General features: G+C 42.6%; 1 protein-coding gene across 2 annotated transcripts in view; it reads left to right on the forward strand.

The window, feature by feature from the left end:
* The first annotated feature begins 1,092 nt into the window (after positions 1 to 1,092).
* PGM1 (phosphoglucomutase 1) overlaps positions 1,093 to 20,490 on the forward strand; it is a 37,440-nt gene continuing 18,042 nt past the window's right edge. For both annotated transcript variants that reach the window (XR_001515448.1, XM_015570163.1), the window contains exons 1-7: positions 1,093 to 1,407; positions 7,408 to 7,570; positions 7,923 to 8,069; positions 9,527 to 9,652; positions 13,039 to 13,229; positions 14,384 to 14,538; positions 17,738 to 17,853. Coding sequence is in view for 1 of the 2 variants with exons in the window: in XM_015570163.1 (XP_015425649.1) it covers positions 1,108 to 1,407; positions 7,408 to 7,570; positions 7,923 to 8,069; positions 9,527 to 9,652; positions 13,039 to 13,229; positions 14,384 to 14,538; positions 17,738 to 17,853 (1,198 nt within the window). In the remaining variant the exon portion in view is untranslated. The remainder of the gene's footprint in view (positions 1,408 to 7,407; positions 7,571 to 7,922; positions 8,070 to 9,526; positions 9,653 to 13,038; positions 13,230 to 14,383; positions 14,539 to 17,737; positions 17,854 to 20,490) is intronic.

The raw sequence follows: 20,490 nt of genomic DNA on the forward strand, positions 1-20,490 counted from the left end.
TAGATTATTAATACAGTCTCAGGGATCAGATGGGGTGGGATATCAAATTTATTCAGGCAGTATGTTTTGAAACATTTTAGGTTCTTCAAATGCAAAGGACATAAACTGTTTCACTAAAAATGTTTTCTTAAAAGTCAAGACTATTTTAAACTGAGAAAATTAAAACACAAAATTTAATCTTACGTTTATAGTATTTTTCTAAATAATAACTTGGTCAAACCTCGTACACTCAAAACACATACTTTCCCCCCTTCTCCTCTGCTTACATTTTCAAGGGTTTGGTGCATCTTCATTCCCACTTTTCAAGGAACCGACCAAGCTGTCAGTCATTTACGGCATATTTGTAGGTGTCTGTTCTTCTAGAACTGAATACTATTTTGTTAAATCCTTTGTGGTCAGTGAATAAATGTGTTCTGTTAAATGATTTTCCCCCCCTTTTAACTGGAATTGCATGTGAGAAGTAAAAAAATCACTTGGGTATCAAAGTGACAGTGATGTAAGAAGTCCAGAGGTCACTGATTCCTCACTTCCATTTTAAGATTGACCTTTAACTTGCTAGATGGCGTGGGACAACTTTAGCTTCAGATGGCCTTCTCGGTGATGACTGCCCAGAGACGCTCTGGTTTAAGGGGTGTCAGGAGCAGCGGGAGCCACACCAGGGTGTCTTATTCACAACCTGCTTCCCGGGTCTGCACTGGCTGTCTTTGCCTGGGCTGGGAGAGTGGAGTCTGGCAGCCATCTGGTGTTGGTAACTGAAGTCTGGTGCACACAGCACCCTGCGCAGCTATCTCCACCCTAACGGGATATGAGGCAAAAATAATTGAAGGGTATTTGGCTTGGTTGTGTGGGCAGAAGTGTCCTCATCAAAACAACTTTGAAGATTGCTTTGTGTGTGGATGTGGGTGGGTGGTGGCCCTGAACTCGTTCACAAGGGGCGACCACAACAAGGAATCGAGCCCGCTTCCTCCCTGAAGCCATTGTCCAGACAGGACGGCTATTTTAGTTACTCAGAGGACACTGTTGCAGCTTCGGTTTGTACGGGACTGTTTGGGGAACTCTTCACTGCTTTCTGGATACCCTCGCTGAGCCAAGTGGTGGAAATGAAAGATGAATGATTTTGATGACTGGATTTTTGGGAAATACAGGAAAATGGAAGAAGGACCTCTCCCTCTGTTGACTTTTGCTACAGCTCCTTACCATGACCAGAAACCAGGAACTAGTGGATTACGGAAGAAAACCTATTGTTTCGAGGCCAAGCCAGGCTACCTGGAAAATTTTATCCAGAGTATATTCTTTTCTGTAGACCTAAAAGATCGCCAGGGATCCTCACTGGTGGTTGGTGGAGATGGGCGGTATTTTAATAAATCGGCAGTAGAAACAATAGTGCAGATGGCGGCCGCCAATGGGGTTGGTATACCGTGTGTTGTTGTGTGTCTGGCTGTCCACATAACCTCTGAATTGTGCAGAAATAGACGAAAGTACAAGGACTTGTTTGGGGTACGCACCTCAGTTATACTAACATCCAGTTAAGTTTCACTGTGACTTCAGAGATAGACTACTGCGAAAATACTGCTGAAATTACATGCCACATTGCAATACAGGGACGTAAGTTCAACTTTTTGTGCGCTGTGCTCTGTACCTATTGCTTGGACAAGTACCTGTTGCTTATTAGACATTTAAAGTGCACCCCCTGCCGCCAGCTCTCCTATGTACATTCTAACTGGTTTTGAGGGCACTCTGTCCTTTCTCAGAAGGCTCTCATGTACAGTGGAGAGGGGAGGATTTTGGTTTTTTTTCAATGGCTTCCTTGTTGAAGTTCAGTCACTTGTCAAACAGGAAAACAAAAGCCAGGGCGTCCTGTTATTGATGAATCCTGGGAGTCATGCGAATTATGAGGAGGGGGTTGGAAAATGTTAGGTGTGAGCCTTCCCAGAGGACCTGTTACAGGGGAACCTGCTTATAATGACCTTGGACACAAAGAAGCCCCGTGTGCGGTGAATTTGTGCAGCAGAGTAGAGATAACTCCTGTGAGACTATACTATACGGAGGCTCTGCTAACGCTTTGCATTCGGAGAAACCTTGTTGGCCGAATTAACCAAATCAGAAGGAATCTTGTGCCAGAAAGCACTGATTTTGATAATCTAACAGTTTGCACAGACCCACTGATTTATAGGAAGGTGGGCAGCAGCACATCCCTGTCTTTGCTCTGCAAATCCCTCTGTGAGACCAAAAATATATATTTTTAGTGTTTTAGATTATGCTTAGCAATAATTTGGAGAACGAAGTCTTTTAGTACTTGTAAATTTAAAAAATCTTTTCTACTTCCTCTCTAGAAGCGATTCTGTTACTGGGATCATAATTTAGCATTGCCATCAAATGTGTTGGGCATTCATTTTCTGTCTATTTTAATCATATGCCAAGCAGGTGTGATCGCAAAAGCCAAATTAAACAACAACAAAAACACTACCGAATTAAAATTTTAAATGTTTGTAAATCCTATTGCTTATAATGCAAAGTTTCCTTCCTACCTAGTTTCAGAATCTGAATGCCTTTCATGTAAAAATTGCTGATAAAGCACTCACATATGAAATTATTATGACACATACCCATTTTTAAGATAAAATGTGACATGCTATAAATTTCACCTTTGAGGAGAGCTGCAAAGGGAATGGTATTAAGATGCTTTTAATCTTTTGAGGGAGAATGAATGGAACATTATTTCCCCGCATATATCTGGGCTGTTGAGTGCATCTGGTACACTGTCCCCTTTGCTGTGATGTATTTGGCTTCATTTCATTTTTGTGTGGAGCTGAAGGATGTGGAAGAGGTGGTAGGAATGTGTAATTCAGGCAGACTCTATAGACTTTCTCAGTTTTACAATCTGAAGGTTTGCTCAATTATACATTTAAGTGCTAATCATTGACTAAATATGGTAGCTGCTTATGGTGTGGCAGACAGTGCAAGCAATATTTTCATGCCTTTGCAAGGGCCTTCTTTATTGAAAATAGCGTTGCCTTTAGAGCAGTCCTGTTACCCAAATGGATTACTTAACACATTTAATGGACCAATACAGCACTTTAATCTGGTAAAGCCTCTAAAATCCTATATAGTTTGATTTCTTCTTTGTCTAACATATCCTAAATTCGGACTATTTTAGCATCCCTTTGATTGTGGGAGGAAATCTAAAGGAAAGATAATCTTCTGTCACAGAGTTCAAGAGAAGTCAGTGTTCCTTCCTCGCCTTTGTCAGTACCCACTCCATTCATGAGCCAGTTCTTGGGAGGACTTTTCAGCCTAGTGAGCTAAATGGAGATCATTCTTTTTTTTCTTCTTCTTCTTCTCTTTAGTACACTTTTATCTGGTGCATTTAAGGATTATGGAATATAATTTGCCTTTGTTAGTTTCCCTTTGTCTTTGTTTGCATAAAGCTGTATGCAGTTATAGGGAATTGTAATGTACAAAATAAAATATCGGTGGTGCCGCATTTCTAATCCTGATATCTCATATGGTCCCCAGAGCTTTGAACTTAGAGGTACATTTAGAAATGAGACTTGAACCCGTGCATATGACTAGCAGGGCGAAGAAAATGGATCTTGTCTTTTGTGAAACATAAGAAGACACGAGGCCCTATTTTCAATTAAAAGGAAATGTAAGTTTTCTCCCTGTCATGTCTGACTATAAAATATTGGGGAACAGTGAGGTATCCAGCTGGTGGTGTGACACGAGAGAGGCAGACGGGAGTAGCAGGAGAGGAGAAGGGCAGGGAGCGCTGGTGGAAGAGGGACTCTCCGTGCGAGGCTGAGGGGGTTCCTTCTGAGTCGGTAGACACTGGGACATCAGAGCAAGATGCATCCTTTCTTCTTCTTTATTTTTTTATGGCCAATCATACATAACAAAATTTTGCATTTTAACCATTTTTAAGTGCATGCTTCAGTGGTATTGATTACATTCAGTAATCAATTCTGTCACCATCATCATTATCCCTTTCCAGCACTCTTTTATCATCCCATCCAAAACTCTATACCCGCTAAACAATCACTCCCCGCTCCCCACCCATGCTCCCTTCCCCCCAGCCCCTGGTGACCTCTTTTCTACTTTCTGCCTATGAATTTGACCACTTTAGGTACCTCATATAAGTGGAATCAGACAATATCTGTTCTTGTGTGTCTGGTTTATTTTATGTTTTCAAGGTTCATCCGCGTTGTAGCATGTGTCAGAGTTTCATTCCTTTGTAAGGCTGAGCATTATTCCATTGTATGTATATACTGCATATTGTTTATCCATTAATCTGTTGATGGATATTTGGGTTGTTCCCAACTTTGGCTGTTGTGTGTAATGCTGTTATGAACATGTGTGTGTAAGGTATTTGTTTGAGTCTCTGCTTTCTTGTGTGTGTATATCTAGAAGTGTAATTTCTAGATCAAATAGTACAGGGAAGCTTTTTGAGTTGAGGAGGGACATAGGACCATAGAAAGGTGAACTAGGTGGACCCGAGGAGGCAGGCTCAATTCGGCCAGGGTAGAACAGCAGAGGTACAGGTGGGAGAGAAGCCAGGGAGATTAGAGTCAGGAGCTGTTACAGTTCTTCAGACTTCCTCAACGGAAGGGCGGTAACAGAGTGATATTTTCCCAACATCACGTTTACAGTTAATATTCCTGAGGGTGATGCGTGTGAAAGAGTCTGCTTTGGAAGGGGATGTTTTGGCCAGCTGTGCCTCTTCTTGGACCCAAGAGAAAGAAGCTACTAAGGGCTTCCCTGCTTCTCTCTCTCAACTTGCCTTTTTACTATCATCTCCTGGTTTAGTCTCTCAGTCTTGGGCCATGACTGACTGTAGACATCACCATACGGGATGGTAGACTTAAGGGGTGATTTGGGTGGCATAGATTCATATTCATTTATCAGTCTCCCCTTCCACACCAAATACATACAAAATCCAAGTAAAAGTCAGTATGCTTCAGGTGCAAATACAATTTCCAGATAACTCCACCAGCCACTCTGGCTGATTAAGTTGCCATTTCTAAGCCTTGCCTGTTGAAATCATGGAACTCCTCAACCATAGTCTTTTATTCTCATCAGAACCACACCCGGAAACTGCTGGACGTGTGAGATGTTTCCATTCCCACTGTATTGAGTCAGGAAGTTCCAATGCTTTTGCCAGCTATTGCCACTGGATGCCATGTGACCTTGTCATGTCATCTATCCCAATGTCTACCATAGCACCTTCCCATAATTGCTTGTTGTTCTTCTGTTAGGTGGATGTAAGAATGAGCAAACGGGCAGGGTTGTGACAACTTTGACCTCAGCTGCTTCATCTACACAATGGGAGGCGCCCTTGTGAGAATGATTGGGAAGTGCTGTGGGCTGTAGAAAGCTCTCAGAAGCTCAGGATAATCATAATATTGATTTCACACTATCTTCAGGTTTCTCTAGTTTATAAAGAAGCCTATTTACAGCCCCTACCTTGGTCGTTGCCACTTCCTGAGGGAGGCAGGATATAACAAAAATATTACTCCCTCTGTCCCATAATAATAGTAGAAGGTGACTATTTAAACGGGAATTATTGGCGAATGCAGCTGTAAGTTATGTTGTAGCACAAAATTGCAAAGCCTTCAATCAAAATCAATGTTTCATGACATCTGTCATTTGTTTTGACACATCTTTCAATTTTTAGGTTAATCTAAGTATTACGAATTATAACTATTTTTCTAATTTAATCCGCTGATCAAAGTCAGTTGTTTTATTTCAGTTGAATATCAACCCATTGCAAAAGTAAGATGAAAAAAAGAGAGTTTTCAAGTAAAGATCGAGTTGCGATTTTCCAGTTTTGATGCATCAAAAGAAAAAGGAAAAGTTGCAGAAAGGTGCAATTACGTTAGCTGCAAAACAATTTAAGTGCAACAGAATGACCATATCAAGAATTTGGAAATGTGTTTCCGAAAATAATTGTCAATGGGAATCTTATGCTAATGTTGATTCTTTGAAAAAACAAAACTGGGGACGTAAATGCAAAGATTATAGAGAAAAACTTCAAAATAAAAATTAGGAGTACTGTTTTTAATTTATTGTTTAATTTAATCTAGTTTTTTTGATAATAAATGTTGCGTTCTATATTTATTTTCTTTTGCTACTATTATGGGACAAATTACATTCATCAACTGCTACTATTATTATGGGACAGAGGGAGTAGTATAACAGAAATTGTTCGGAAATAGACATACGAGCCAAGAGGTGACTGAAATTGAACCAGCTGCTTCCTGGGAGGTGGGTGGTGGTGGAAGGGTGGAATTATAAGGCAGTGACCGATGGGAGGGTGACCTCTGGGAGGATGGCAAAGGTGACAGTCACAGAGAAACTTTCCAACGGAATCTCACTGGCGTGTTCACCGTGAGAAACACATCTACTCTCAAGTTGTTTCTTCGACCATATTTATCTCTGATGGGCCCAGAGGAAATACCAAATGGAAAATTTCAAAGCATCCCCATCCCTTTCTTGTCTCAGAAGGGAGAATGGAGGGAGGGCACAAACTCCTTACTTATAAATCTTTTTATGTGGCAGTCACATCTTCTCCAAGTATGTCAGTCTTCTCCATGTGTGTCCAATGTGGGTCATGTTGAGACAGACATAAATGACTATCATGATAGTGAAGGAAGATCTAGGAGCTGTGCTGATACCATCTTTGAGAGATATGGGAAGGTGAGTTAAGGACACAACAAAACTACTACCTGTAGCCCTTTCCTGTGGGTAGTTCTGACTGGTTTACCCAGTACTAACTCTCAGCATCCCAGGCCTTGGCCCAGAGGTGACTCATACAGTACCTGACAGGCTACTGTATTAACATCTAAGCTTGACTGGAAATGTAAATTCTGAGGTATATTCTGTAATAGACTTCATATAAAGTTTGCCTTTTTTATTTTTCTAAACATTTTAATTTATAGAAGTCTTCTCATTGGGTTAGAATTTCTTTTAAACTGAACTTATATTCTTTTCCCAATGTGGATGGAAAGTTTGATTGAATTGGATAAAAATGTGGGTTTTCTCACTCTCTTTCAGTGTACCCAAATTATGAACCTGGTCTGGAAAGACTGTTTTGCATATTCTTATGTTTTCTTGTCAGAGTCTTATAGTACAGATTATACACTAAAACTGCACAGTCCCCCAAAACTACTTGAAGGAATGGCTTTGTTCAACAATAATAATTTTACTTCAATAATAGTATTATTTATCAACAATAATAATATTCCACTTCAAAATAATAATAACCACCCAAGCTGTAAATATTCATTAAAGAACGCCTTTCCTGGTCCAATAGGATAGTTCTTGGTTCATCAGCCTGTTGTACTGGGGTTTCTGCGCAGGAGTTCTGAACTCACTGATGTGAAAGTGTGTGTTCTGGATTTCTTCTCCTAGATTGGCCGCTTGGTTATTGGACAGAATGGAATCCTCTCCACCCCTGCTGTTTCCTGCATCATTAGAAAGATCAAAGCCCTTGGTGGGATCATCCTGACAGCCAGCCACAACCCTGGAGGGCCCAATGGAGATTTTGGAATCAAATTCAATATTTCCAATGGAGGTGAGTGTGCTGTCCTTTTGAGGATGGTCAATGTTATGTTCAGTAGGATAAACCACTGATCAATGCCGTGGGAGGCCAGGGTTCTGGTTCTGGTCCTTAGTAAGGGGGCTCTTTGTTTCCTTTTGGTGGAAATGAAATGCTTCTCATTCTGCTGTACCTGAATGTGAGGAGCCAGGCATGAATGGTCACTAACACGGTATTTTCTTTTAGAAAACCCTGATCCTTTGCTGCCTGGATGATGAGATGAATGGCAGATGTGCGAGTGAAGAGGAATTGATGAGTTTTGTGTATTTTTTGTGTGTTTACATGTCAGCTGTACAAAACGACCCACTGTTTGCTATTTGGTTTCCAGGTCCTGCTCCCGAAGCAGTAACTGATAAGATTTTCCAAATCAGCAAGACAATCGAAGAATATGCAATTTGCCCTGACCTGAAAGTAGACCTTGGAGTTCTGGGAAAGCAGCAGTTTGACCTGGAAAACAAGTTCAAACCTTTCACAGGCATGTTTATCTCCCCTTTCCCCCAACCCCTCCTGCCCACTCCTAGTTCCAACTTGAGCGATTTGCCTTTCTAGGTGTTAATAATATGGGTGTTCAGCTTCAGAAAGATTGTGGTCACTGAGGCTTGCATGCATTAATTAGCAGATCTGTAATTGGGTCTGGAACTCTAGAGACCTGGGCTCTCTGGGCACTGCGGGTGATCAGCAGTGTGACCCTGGGTAAGTCATTTCCAAATCTCAAGGCCTCAGCTTCCATATCTATAAAATGAATTTGTAAGACTTTTTAGAAGACTTGTAAGATTATATTCATAACTAACTTTTATTGAGCTTTTTTTATGTGCCAAGCGCTTACCATTTATTATTCTGCTTTATTCTTTCAGTAGCCCTGTGAGGGCAGCGCTGTCGGTATTCACTTTTTCCAGGTGAGGAGACTAAGGCTGAGAGAGCTTGAGTAACAGGCTCAGCTCACACAGGGAGTGAGCAGTAAGCCAGGATTCAAACCCAGGTGTGAATGATTCCAAGCCTGGGTTTTGATTTTTTTCCCCTGCCCTAATATTCAGTAAAATCAAATTACACCATTTTGGGGGCTAAACTGAAACCCCCTCTGTAGGCAGTAGTGTTAAATATTTTGTTGTTAAATATCAAGGTATTAAATTACAATGATTGATGGAGTAAATGTGAAATTATTCATATTAATCTAATAAGGATGAGATGGTTGGCAATGTGACTTGCATTTCAACTTTGCTCTAACATGTATTCTTCCCCCTGGACTGCATTTTTTGTTTGAACCTACCCATGGAGAGCGGACAGTTGCATCTTAACAAAGAGAAGATGGTACTTTGCCACATCCTGAAGACCTGCTTAGGGTTTAGAAAACATTAGTAGAGGATTTCTTAAATTCTTAACGTCTTGAAAATGTTCAGACCCCTGAAAATCCAGCAAGATTAAGTTCTTATATTTATTTTATTCCTTTAGTGGTGCATGTGAAAATGATTCATTAATAAATACTTTTTTTCTGCTTTATATCATTAAATCATGATGGCAATGGGCCTGGAAAAAGGAAAGGAAAGTAGGTGTCACATTTTCTGTTATTTATGACCCCAAAACACACTTCTCATGAAGATGGATAGGGAATCAGTGTGGCAGAAAAGCTTGAGTTTACCAGGCAAACCTCCGTCAAAAATCCCCTGTGTGCCCCATCCCAGCTGTATGGACAAGTGGTTTAACCTTACAGACCTTGCATTTCCTTGTCTACAAAATAGGATCAGATCACTTACCTCCCGGGAACAATGTTAGTGTTGAATTCGGGATCCTGTACCGTCCTGGCATCTGGGGGCTGCTCGGTAATTGGCATTTTAACACAGCCATGGCACGCTTACAGCAATGCCATCATTGCAGAGGAGGGCATTTCTAAATGTGCTTAGTGCCTCCATCTTTCAATATTGCCTCTTCCCACAGTGGAAATTGTGGATTCGGTGGAAGCTTATGCTGCGATGCTGAGAAACATCTTTGATTTCAGTGCACTCAAAGAACTGCTGTCCGGTCCAAACCGACTGAAGATCCGCATTGATGCCATGCACGGAGGTACGGGTCGCTTCCCTGCCGCGCCCTTCGCTGCTCTCTGTTCTGTGCATCATGATGCTTTAACAAGCCTGTTCTTAAGACTCCCTCTGGCTCTTCTCCCCTCATTTTTTAATTTAAATTTATTGGGGGTAACTTTAGTTAATCACATTATATAAGTTTCCGGCATGCAACCTTATCAATATATCATCTGTATATTGCATTGTGTTTCCACCACCTAAAGTCTCATCTCCTTCTGTAACCATATATTTGACCCCCTGTACCCTCTTCATCCACCCTCCACGCCTATCCCCCCTGGTAACCACCATACTGTGGTCTGTGTCTATGAGTTTGTTCGTTGCTTTTTGTTTTATAGCCCACACAGGCCTGAAATCATACGGTTCTTGTATTTTTCCATCTCTGATATTTTTTAAACAATTATTTTTGCAACCATTTCAACAATACCCACAGAAATAAAAATCTGACTGTATGCAGCAGGCAGTAGAGACAGTCCCCACAGCAAGGCGGTGTGAAGGGCAGTGTCTTCACATGAAGCATCAGGTTTGTGTCATGTGCAGCCGTGTTTGTGGACTCCTCCTGCCTCTCCGAAGATACCTTACATTCTATTCTAAATACCCCTCTGTTTCCAAGGGGGCGTTTTGTCATTTACTAGATGTGGTGAACATGCCCCTGAGCCCCAAAGCCCCTCTCGCCTGCCCCCACATGCTCCTTTTCTTAGAAGTGGGCAGGGCAAGTCCAGGATTAAATTCAGGAACAACAGGATGTGTGTCTTTCCTTCTTCTTCCTCTGGGGGTTGTGTGGCCAGGTCAGCAGAGACAGCAGCTGTCAGTATGAAGTGAACCGTGAGGTTTTCTTGCTTGTAGGAAAACGGGAATTCCTAGGCATTTAGGTTGTTCATTTGTTTTGTAATAATTTAGAATTTTGGGAGCTTTGAGCAGCAGGATTTTCCTTGGTGTTGGAATCCAGCTGCTTGTCTGGCTGAGAAAGACGTTCTGCTGTGCTGAACCCTTTTGACGATGCTGGTGAGAGCCTCCTGCATGACCAGGGTAGACAGCCTTCTCCTGGAGGGCTGGACCTCCCCTCCTGGAACTTCTCCCCTTGGGCCCTAACTTGGCTTTGGAGTCCCATGAATGGGTCTACTTTTTTGTTAAACCTCACCAGAGGCCATGCTTAGAGAGATTAAGGAAGATAGATGATAGATAGATAGATAGATAGATAGATAGATAGATAGGGATAGAGATAGATAGAGATAGAGATAGAGATAGAGATAGAGAGAGAGAGAGAGAGAGAGAGAGAGAGGAACATCAATGTGAGAAACACTGATCAGTTGCCTTCAGCACAGGCCCTGACTGGGAATTAAAACCGTAACCCAGGCATGTGCCCTGACCGGAAATTGAAGCAACAACCTTTTGGTGCACAGGACAATGCTTAACCAACTGAGCCTCTCCAGCTGGGCTGGGTGTACTTCTTTATTCAGACAAAAGCTATTCTGTTTTTTCAAACCATGCGACAGACATGTATTGAGTACCTACTATGTGTATACTTGGTGGGTAGGCCTGGACTCAAAGAGCTTGCAGTGCCTGGAGTGATGAGATGGGTAAAAAACTAACATCACCAGGCCCTAGCTGGTTTGGCTCAGTGGATAGAGCATCGGCCTGCAGACTGAAGGGTCCTGGTTTGATTCCATTCAAGGATACATGCCCAGGTTGCGGGCTCGATCCCCAATGAGTAGGAGGCAGCCAATCAATGATTCTCCCTCGTCATTGATGTTTCTATCTCTCTCTCCCTCTCTGTAATCAATATAAATATATATTTTTAAAAAAACAACACAAAAAGACTAACATCACCAGGCCAACAAAATGAGGATTAGATAGAATTTCAACTATTCTCTTTGGGGTATGGAAAAAGGTATAGTTTGACAAGGCAGTATTAAGCAAGGTTTCTTGGAAGAAGCGGCAACCAATTTAGCTTTTATGTAAGACGGATCGAGGGTGGTGGAAAATCAAGCGATGGTCATTCCCAGTGAGGCAGTGGCTGTAGCAAATGCACGAAGTGTTATATTTTTAAGATGCCACATTAGAGTGAGGAAAAGCCTATGTTGGCTCAGGAATGGGACTTATAATGGAGTATTTGCTGAGAGGAGCTGGTCGTGAAGTAGACTTCTTTCTTCAGGCCTTTTCGTTGTTCCTCTAATGCAGCGGTTCTCAACCTTCTGGCCCTTTAAATGCAGTTCCTCATGTTGTGACCTAACCATAAAATTATTTTCGTTGCTACTTCATAACTGTCATGTTGCTACTGCTATGAATCGTAATGTAAATATCTGATATGCAGGATGGTCTTAGGCGACCCCTGTGAAAGGGTCGTTCGACCCCCAAAGGGGTTGCGACCCACAGATTGAGAACCGCTGCTCTAATGCCTCCGTTTCTATATCCTTTACAGCCCTGGCTGCCTAGATCTCATTCTGTGTTGTGTCAATTGCTTCCTTAACATGTGGCTCCTAATGGGAGATACACATTCTATTTTGTTCTGATCTCTGCAACATATATTGGTGTCAGTACCTTCCTTGAGGAAAACACATTCTCAATATTTTAGAGATGAATGTTCTTGGTAGTTATGCTGGATGTCACCATAACGTATGGGACTAGTTTTTCCTGATGTTCATTGTTGTAGTTACTGTTTTTATCTGTACTCTTTGGATCAGTTTGTCAGATAACTTGATAGAGTAGAAAGATTAGGGCTCTGAATCCCAGCTCCCACTCCTACTGTGTAAGCTTGGGCAAACAGCTTCATATCAGAACCTCAGTTTTCTTTTCTATAAATTGAAGGTGATAATCATAATGCAAACATTTATACCATGTGCCAGTACTGTTTTCAGTGTTTCATATTTATTAACTCTCTTAACCCTGCCAGATAGCTACTACAATTATCCTCATTATGCAGATAGAGGAGACAAAGACACAAAGAGACTAACTTTCCCAGAATTTTACAGCTGGTGACTGGCAGAGCTGGGATTTGAACCTAGGCACTCCGATCCCAGAGTCCATTCTCTTAAACACTGAGTGTGCCACCCTGTGGGCCTTTTCAAGGACTGAGTGAGAAAATGGTTGAGAAGTGTTTGGCACAGGTGTGTCGTAGGGCCTTCATGATGGTCAGCTCCTTCCCTTCTCCCCACGCTTTCCTTCATCAATTGTCCCCACCCTTTCCGACCTAATCTCTTATTACTCCTTTTCTTAGAACCTCCTACTCCAGCCGGGCTTATGTTTCCACTAGCTCCTCCATACAGTTTGCACATTCTCATTGTTGTGCATGCCATTTTCTACCTTGTCCCCCAACCCTCACGGACTTTCATAAGCATTATTTTCTGAGTCTTCATTTCATGCTGGACGCAGTGGTGGGACCGTATGTAAAGAAGATCCTCTGCGAAGAACTTGGCGCCCCTGCAAACTCGGCAGTCAACTGCATTCCTCTGGAGGACTTCGGAGGCCACCACCCTGACCCCAACCTCACTTACGCAGCTGACCTGGTGGAGACCATGAAGACAGGAGAGCATGACTTTGGGGCTGCCTTTGATGGCGATGGGGTGGGTATAAGTGCCTTTACGTGAACTCTGACGTAGGCTAGGCCTGATCCTACAGAGGAGGAAAAGTGGGCTGCACCTGCCAGACCCTGTGGGCCTAGTGAGTGAGAGTCAAGACCTTTCATTGCACCTGGGGTCAAGGCCATAAAATTAAAAGACCTTCTCAAACAGAAATAAGAGTCCTTGAAATTAACCCATATTTTCTTTTTAAAAAAATATATTTTTATGGATCTCAGAGAGAGCAAGGGAGAAGGAGAGAGCAATAGAAAAATCAACGATGAAAGAGAATCATTGATCAACTGCCTCCTGCACACCTCCTCCTGGGGATGGAGTCTGCAACCCGGGCATGTTCCCTGACTGGGAATCAAACCGTGATTTCCTGGTTCACCGGTCAGCCCTCAACCATTGAGCCACACAGGCCGGGCAACCCATATTTTTAATTTCAGACATTCATGTTTGCTAAGAATAGCAGGATATTTAGGGCCTTGTTATTATCTAATGACTACTGATTCATGAGCTGGCTGGGTTCTAGATACCTATCCTAAGATAGGTTTTTATTCTCACCTAGCAGCTACTTATTCAATCTCTGGAAAGGATTTTGGAAATATAATATCCCCATTCATTCATTTACAACAGCTGAATGATGGAACTATAATGAGAACATTAACCTTTTATTCCCTCTCTATAATTAAGATTTTTAATACCCACTCTTTTATTTACATTGGTAAACATATACCAGACAAGGAGGAAATGTGTTTTAGGTTTGTATTCTTGATATCTCGGAGATAATAGGCACTACACATGTCTACTTCATTGAAAATATGTATATTCTTTATTGTTGTTTGTTGTTCTTTGACATTAGCTAGATTTATTATTTTCCTGAAATATAAATTTTCCCATATCAAAATCTGGGGAAGTTGAAGGGGTCCGGAGCCGACACTATTTTGCAATGCATCTTTCTGAGGCAGTGCATGATGGGAGTGGCACTGTACAGATCCAGTCGAAACAAAATCCAGTATTTAGAACCCACACTGAATAAATGTATCAGTTTTAAGTTTTATAATTTAAAGTTTCATCCCCCCCACCATATAGGATAGTTTGGTTTCTTCCACAGTTTGACTAAAAGCTCTTCCTTTGAAACCCCCTCTCTCTCAAAGGATCGAAACATGATTCTGGGCAAGCACGGCTTCTTTGTGAACCCCTCAGACTCCGTGGCCGTCATTGCTGCCAACATCTTCAGCATTCCATACTTCCAGCAAACCGGGGTCCGCGGCTTAGCACGCAGCATGCCCACCAGCGGGGCCCTGGACAGGTAGGTCTCTCGTTCTCCTGGCCCTCCGCAGGCCCTTTTCTGTGCTTGGAACACTCTTCCTCCCCTTCCAGCCAGGGCATCTGATGCTAAATAAGTGCTTATTTTAGGAAGGAATGGGTGAAGTTCTTTCTGGGTGAGATGTCCCGTCTCTGTGATCCCTTAGCACCCTGCACTTCTTCCACCCCAGCATGTACCACGCTGTGTTCTGGTAGCCTGTGTACTTGACTGTAAACTTCTACAGAGAAAAGACTGACTAATTCACCATCTTAAACTCCACCTGACCATAGTGTGCCTAGCACGTAGATAATAGGGGATACACACACATGCACGCACACAGTTTAGAAAATGAATGATTGAATGTTAATGAATAAATGAATGGATGGTCCTCCTACTGTAGTCAAGACATTATTCTGAAGAGCCATTTCCTTTAGCAGTGTGCAGAGTGCGGGGAAAGAGCAGTTTGAAGTAAGATCAGTGTTTCAAAGAAGCATTCCTCATCCCTCCCTCATCGGATACCCATGTACATACAAACACAACAAGTGTTCACTCATCAAAAATTGAAATAAACTGAAAGCTCAAATAGTTAAAAAAATTACATTCAGTTTTTATGAGAAAGGACCCAGTGACAATAAACAGTGGATATCTGTGATTTGCTTATTTATTTATTGTATATAACCTCATTTATAAAGGCTTTAAGGTGGATTATAAGATCACATCTAAAATTACTGAAAAATATCAGTAATAAATAACAAATGAGGGCCAACCAGGGAGAATGTTAATTAGAACGTTAGGTGCCCAGTAAATGCTGAATGAGTGAATAAAAGACAACTGAATGAATAAAAGGCCAGAGCAGGTAGGAAAGCAGAACGCACATATCTAGGCTCATATAATAATAATAACTAATATTTATTGAGCATTACCTTGTGCTCAATAGACACTGAGTACTTGATATGCTGTAAGTCATTAATTCTCAGACCAACCCCATGGGGTAAATGCTATATAAACCCCACTTTACAAGTGGGAAAACAAGAGGGACAAAGAAGTTAAGTAGCATGCCCAAGGTCACCCAGCTAGTAAACGGCTGAGTCAGGACTTAAACCCAGAATCTTTGCTCCTAACCACTGGGCCATGTAGCAGTTTTCTACTGTGGGTTTTGTGTGCATGTGTGTTACAGAATAGTCCTGATGTCAGCTAACAAGAGAATAATGATTAATATTCATATAGTGGTTTGTGTCTTACACAGAGCTTTTTGACATTTACCATCTCCTCACAGCAATCTTTATTTTTTCTTGTTAATCCTCACCCAAGGATATTTTCCCATTGATTTTTAGAGAGAGTGGAAGGGAATGGGAGAGACACAGAGAGAGAAACATCGATGTGAGAGAGACACATTGATTGGTTGCCTCCTGCACAAGCCCCAACCAGAGCCAGGGATTGAACCTGCAACCTAAGTACATGTCCTTGACCCTAATCGAACCTGGGACCCTGCAGTTCTCAGGGCCAACACTCTACCCACTGAGCCAAACAGGCTAGGTCAGTGATGGCGAACCTTTTGAGCTCGGCGTGTCAGCATTTTGAAAAAGCCTAACTTAACTCTGGTGCCGTGTCACATATAGAAATTTTTTGATACAGTGGGGCCTTGACTTATGAGTTTAATTCGTTCCGTGATGGAGCTTGTAACTCAAATTACTCGTATGTCAAATCAAAAAGTGAACTAGTGAGACATGTGATGCTGGGCTGATGTTGTGCGTTCACTGTGACGTTTGCTGCGCCAATTAGCGATGGGGTATCTGAAGCTGGCTCGTAACCTGAATTTTAGCTTGTAGCTCAAAGTGAAAAATCGGCCGAGAGACGGCTCGTATCTCGAAAAAGTTGTTAGTCGGGACACTCGTAAGTCAAGGCCCCACTGTATTTGCAACCATAGTAAAACAATGATTTATATTTTTGATATTTATTTTATATATTTAAATGCCATTTAACAAAGAAAAATCAACCAAAAAAATGAGTTCGCGTGTCACCTCTAACACGCGTGTCATAGGTTCGCCATCACTGGGCTAAGCTATAGCAATCCTTGTTTTTAAGAAGAAGAAACCAAAAAAGAAGTTAGCGGTCTTGTCTAGGACCCCACAGCTAAATAAGAGCTTGGATCAGAAGAACCCAGGGCTTCTGCCTCTGCATCCTCCACCTCAAGTCGTGAGCTGGTGTGTGGCCACATTGTACATTAGACCTATCAGGTCCTGAAATACTTTCTGCATCATCCAAGAACAGTTTAATTCCAACTTCTGGAAAAACTGATAATCCATATATAGAACCACAATGGAAACACCTCATTACCCAGAAAAAAATTCATTGTATTTCACAGTTTTCAAAATCTTAGATTTCATTTTCCTCAAATGTTAGAATCGAAGCTCGACACTGTTTTGTTAGCATCAGGCAGGTGTTCTGGAAAGCAAACCTCACCAAAACAGTGAATGAAATGTGGTAACTTCCTGTTCAAAGGGAAACACATCTAAAAAGAAGTCACTGAAAGAAAGTTTTAAATAATCTAAAGAAATATAGGGAGAAGTAAAAGATGTGTTGGAGGGGACAGGGGACCATGGGTCAGTGTGGAGGAAGCTGGTGCAAATGGGAGAGCCTGCTGGGTACTGTCCTTGTGGGGCCTTCTGGTGAAATGAAAGGAACGTTCGACTGGCAGCTGAACAGCAGGCACTGGGCATCCTGGCTGTGTGACCTTGGGCTGATCACACAACATTCTGCGCCCTCTTTCCTTCTCTGTAAAATACTGACCTCCTAGACCCCATATTCTATTATTTTGTAATTATAAGTACATCAAAACTTCAGTCTTTTGTCCTTTATAGAATAGTTATAGATGTTGACTATCTCCAAAACATGTGCGTTTAAATAGCCCCCCAAACAGCCTTGCACATTTTGCTCCTGTTGCTTCTTCTACGATATTAAAGTCAGTGAGCTGAACTATTTCTTTCTCCTTCCTCTTCTACCCCCTCCTCTGAGTCCACATAGAATAGCCCATTGTGCACAAGTTTGCTCTGACGCTTTCCCACCAGTCCTAGAATTGTGTCTACCTCTGAGCAGCGCTAAATGGGACCCTTGATTACAATAATGGTTGCTATTTTCCATCCCTCACATGGCTATGCTAACAGTCCTGCTGTGATGTAACTTTGATTTCATGCCTTTGAAGGGTGGCTAATGCTACAAAGATCGCTTTGTATGAGACCCCCACTGGTTGGAAGTTTTTTGGGAATTTGATGGATGCAGGCAAACTGTCCCTTTGTGGGGAGGAGAGCTTCGGGACCGGTAAGTGCGCAGCCCTGCGCTACCCCTTTCTTTTCCTGTAAACACTACCTGCGGTGAAAGCTTAGACTGCTAGGGCCGCACTGAAATAGCAGCGGTAGCTGATGCGTCCTAAATCAGAATGCAACTTATTTATAACAACCCTGACGAAGTGTACACGTTTGAAAAGCGGGAAGCACGCTCAGCCAAAGAGGGCTAATTTACTTTCAGGAGGATCACATCTACCGAGACAGGAAGCTTGGGCCCTCCTCTGCAGCCTGGTCATTGAGTCTGTGGGGACTTAACAGAGTGATAAACATATTTTTCTTCCCTCGGTGGTCAAGGGAACCTTTATAAATGTTTTCATTTCTAGGAAGAAATATGGTAGAGCGAGTCAGTTTTTCATTTTTATTTAAGGGAAGGTTTCAGCACAGCATTAAATCATTCTCTTTAATAGGCCCAGGTTTGCTATAGCAACGAGTTGTGATTTATTGAGGTTAAATGAAGGGAGACCATTAGGGTGGAACTAAGTTGCTAGATGATCAAGAAATTAAAACTACTTTCTTAACCATGAGGATGTATGTGTAAATTGTGGTATAATGAAAGAGGGGGATGTGGTATGCTTGGGGGATGTCCAAACACCATTACACCCCACTTTCTGTGCTCTCCCTCCTCTTCCTTGCCTATCCGATGTTTACCTGAAGTCCCACCTCTGTGACCTTCCCCACTACCCATCCTACCTACATCGATCTCTCTTCCTTTCCAAGCATCCATTTCGGTGTGTGGCCCTTTCCTACGCGTTAGTCTCCAGCTAGGTTGCAAGGTACTTCAGTGGCCATATTTCTTCTCCTTCTGTTCCCTCTACCCCATATTTTGAAGTAAAAGGACCAATTTTCTTTGTCCTTCAGTATTCTACTTCCATTCTTTAGCAAAGAAAAGAAGACCAAAATCTAGTGTTCTGTGAGTCTCTTCAGTTGCAGTTCATTTGAGGTTAAATAGAATGCTGATTTCATTTATTATCCCACAAGTCCTGGGGTAGGGTGGAAATTTTGAGACACTATTTATAAAATGATAAGCAATTTAATATTCTTGGGGGAGTGGCAATACTTCTTGGTATTGAATTGGTTTGATAGAATTGTAGGGTTTTAAGAAAGATGAATGAGTTGTAGCATTGAACAGTGTCCACAAAGAAGGCTGGATGATTTCCCAAGGTTCTAGGTCCACTTAGGGTACCACTCCAGTGGTTCTCAACCTTCTGGCCCTTTAAATACAGTTCCTCATGTTGTGACCCAACCATAAAATTATTCATTACAGTTACTTCATAACTGTAATGTTGCTACTGCTATGAATCATAATGTAAATATCTGATTATGCAGGATGGTCTTAGGCGACCCCCGTGAAAGGGTCGTTTGACCGCCAAAGGGCGCACGACCTACAGGTTGAGAACTGCTGGCTTAGACCTTTCCTACCTCATAAAGTATGGGTGATGCTACATTACTCCACAGGACACTAGATGAATAACCAATGAACCTGTGAGGTAGTCTCCTCACATGAAATTCTCCCTAGTGTTACCCAGAGCAAGCTTGGTACCAGTCACTCTTCGTTATGGATGAAGCTGTCTTTGGAGGCAAACACCATGTCTAAATCTTTGGTGTTCTAACTCTATGTACCTGTTTCATATGAAAGGGAAAAGTCTAGAACAAGGCTTCCCAGGGTGTTTGGAAGCCTAGAACGAGGTTTCCCACGAGAGGGTTCTGAGTTCAGTGATGATTGGGAAAATTGGATACACCTCTCTGTCTTGGTGATTCACATTATTAGCATAGGAAGATTCCAAAACATTCCACTGTAAGAAATCCTGTCTGTATGGTTTTAGCTAAACTGAGTCAAGTGCCTGCCTCTTTTATTTGGTGATATATCCAGTAACTTCTTGCTCCACAGGCTCCTGTGGGCATCACTGGTCCAGGTGAGTCAGAGCCCTGGAGCCCACTAGGCATCCCCTGTATTGAGTGACCGGGGATAGGCTTGAAGACGGCACAGCACAAGCTGCTCCGCTTTCATGTGCCAGGCCTGCAAGGACTGGAAGGCAGTCCTCAGGTTCTCTCTTCTCCAGGCCACCCTTATGTCACTTTACTTATCTACCCAGCACCAGGTTCTGGGTGCTCCCAAGTTCACCAGTGCTCTTCTTAGGAAATCAGGTGCCCACTGGGCCTCCAGGGTTGACTGGCAGGTAAGGAATAGAGTGGGATGATTATTTCCAGGGAACTGGGCTCTGAACTGTGCTTGATATGACCTTCACTTATATTAGCTTTTAGGACATTTTATAATACTGTTTGGCCCATATAATATTATAGATAACTAGAGGCCCGGTGCACAAAAATTTGTGCACTTGGGGGGGAGAGGGGGTCCCTCAGCCCGGCCTGTGCCCTCTCACAGTCTGGGACCCCTCGGGAGATAACGACCTGCTGGCTTAGGCCTGCTCCCGGGTGGCAGAGGGCAGGCCCAGTCCCTAGGTGCAGCCCCTGGTCAGGCTCAGAGCAGGGCCGATTGGGGAGTTGGGGCGCTGCCCCCTGTCATGCACAGAGCAGGGCCAATCTGGGGGCTGGGGCGCTGCCCCCTGTCACACACAGAGCAGGGCCCATCAGGGGGGGTGGGGCTCCTTCC

The sequence above is a fragment of the Myotis davidii genome, unplaced genomic scaffold (genome assembly GCF_000327345.1).
Source record: "Myotis davidii unplaced genomic scaffold, ASM32734v1 scaffold205, whole genome shotgun sequence".
Classification (NCBI taxonomy): domain Eukaryota; kingdom Metazoa; phylum Chordata; class Mammalia; order Chiroptera; family Vespertilionidae; genus Myotis; species Myotis davidii.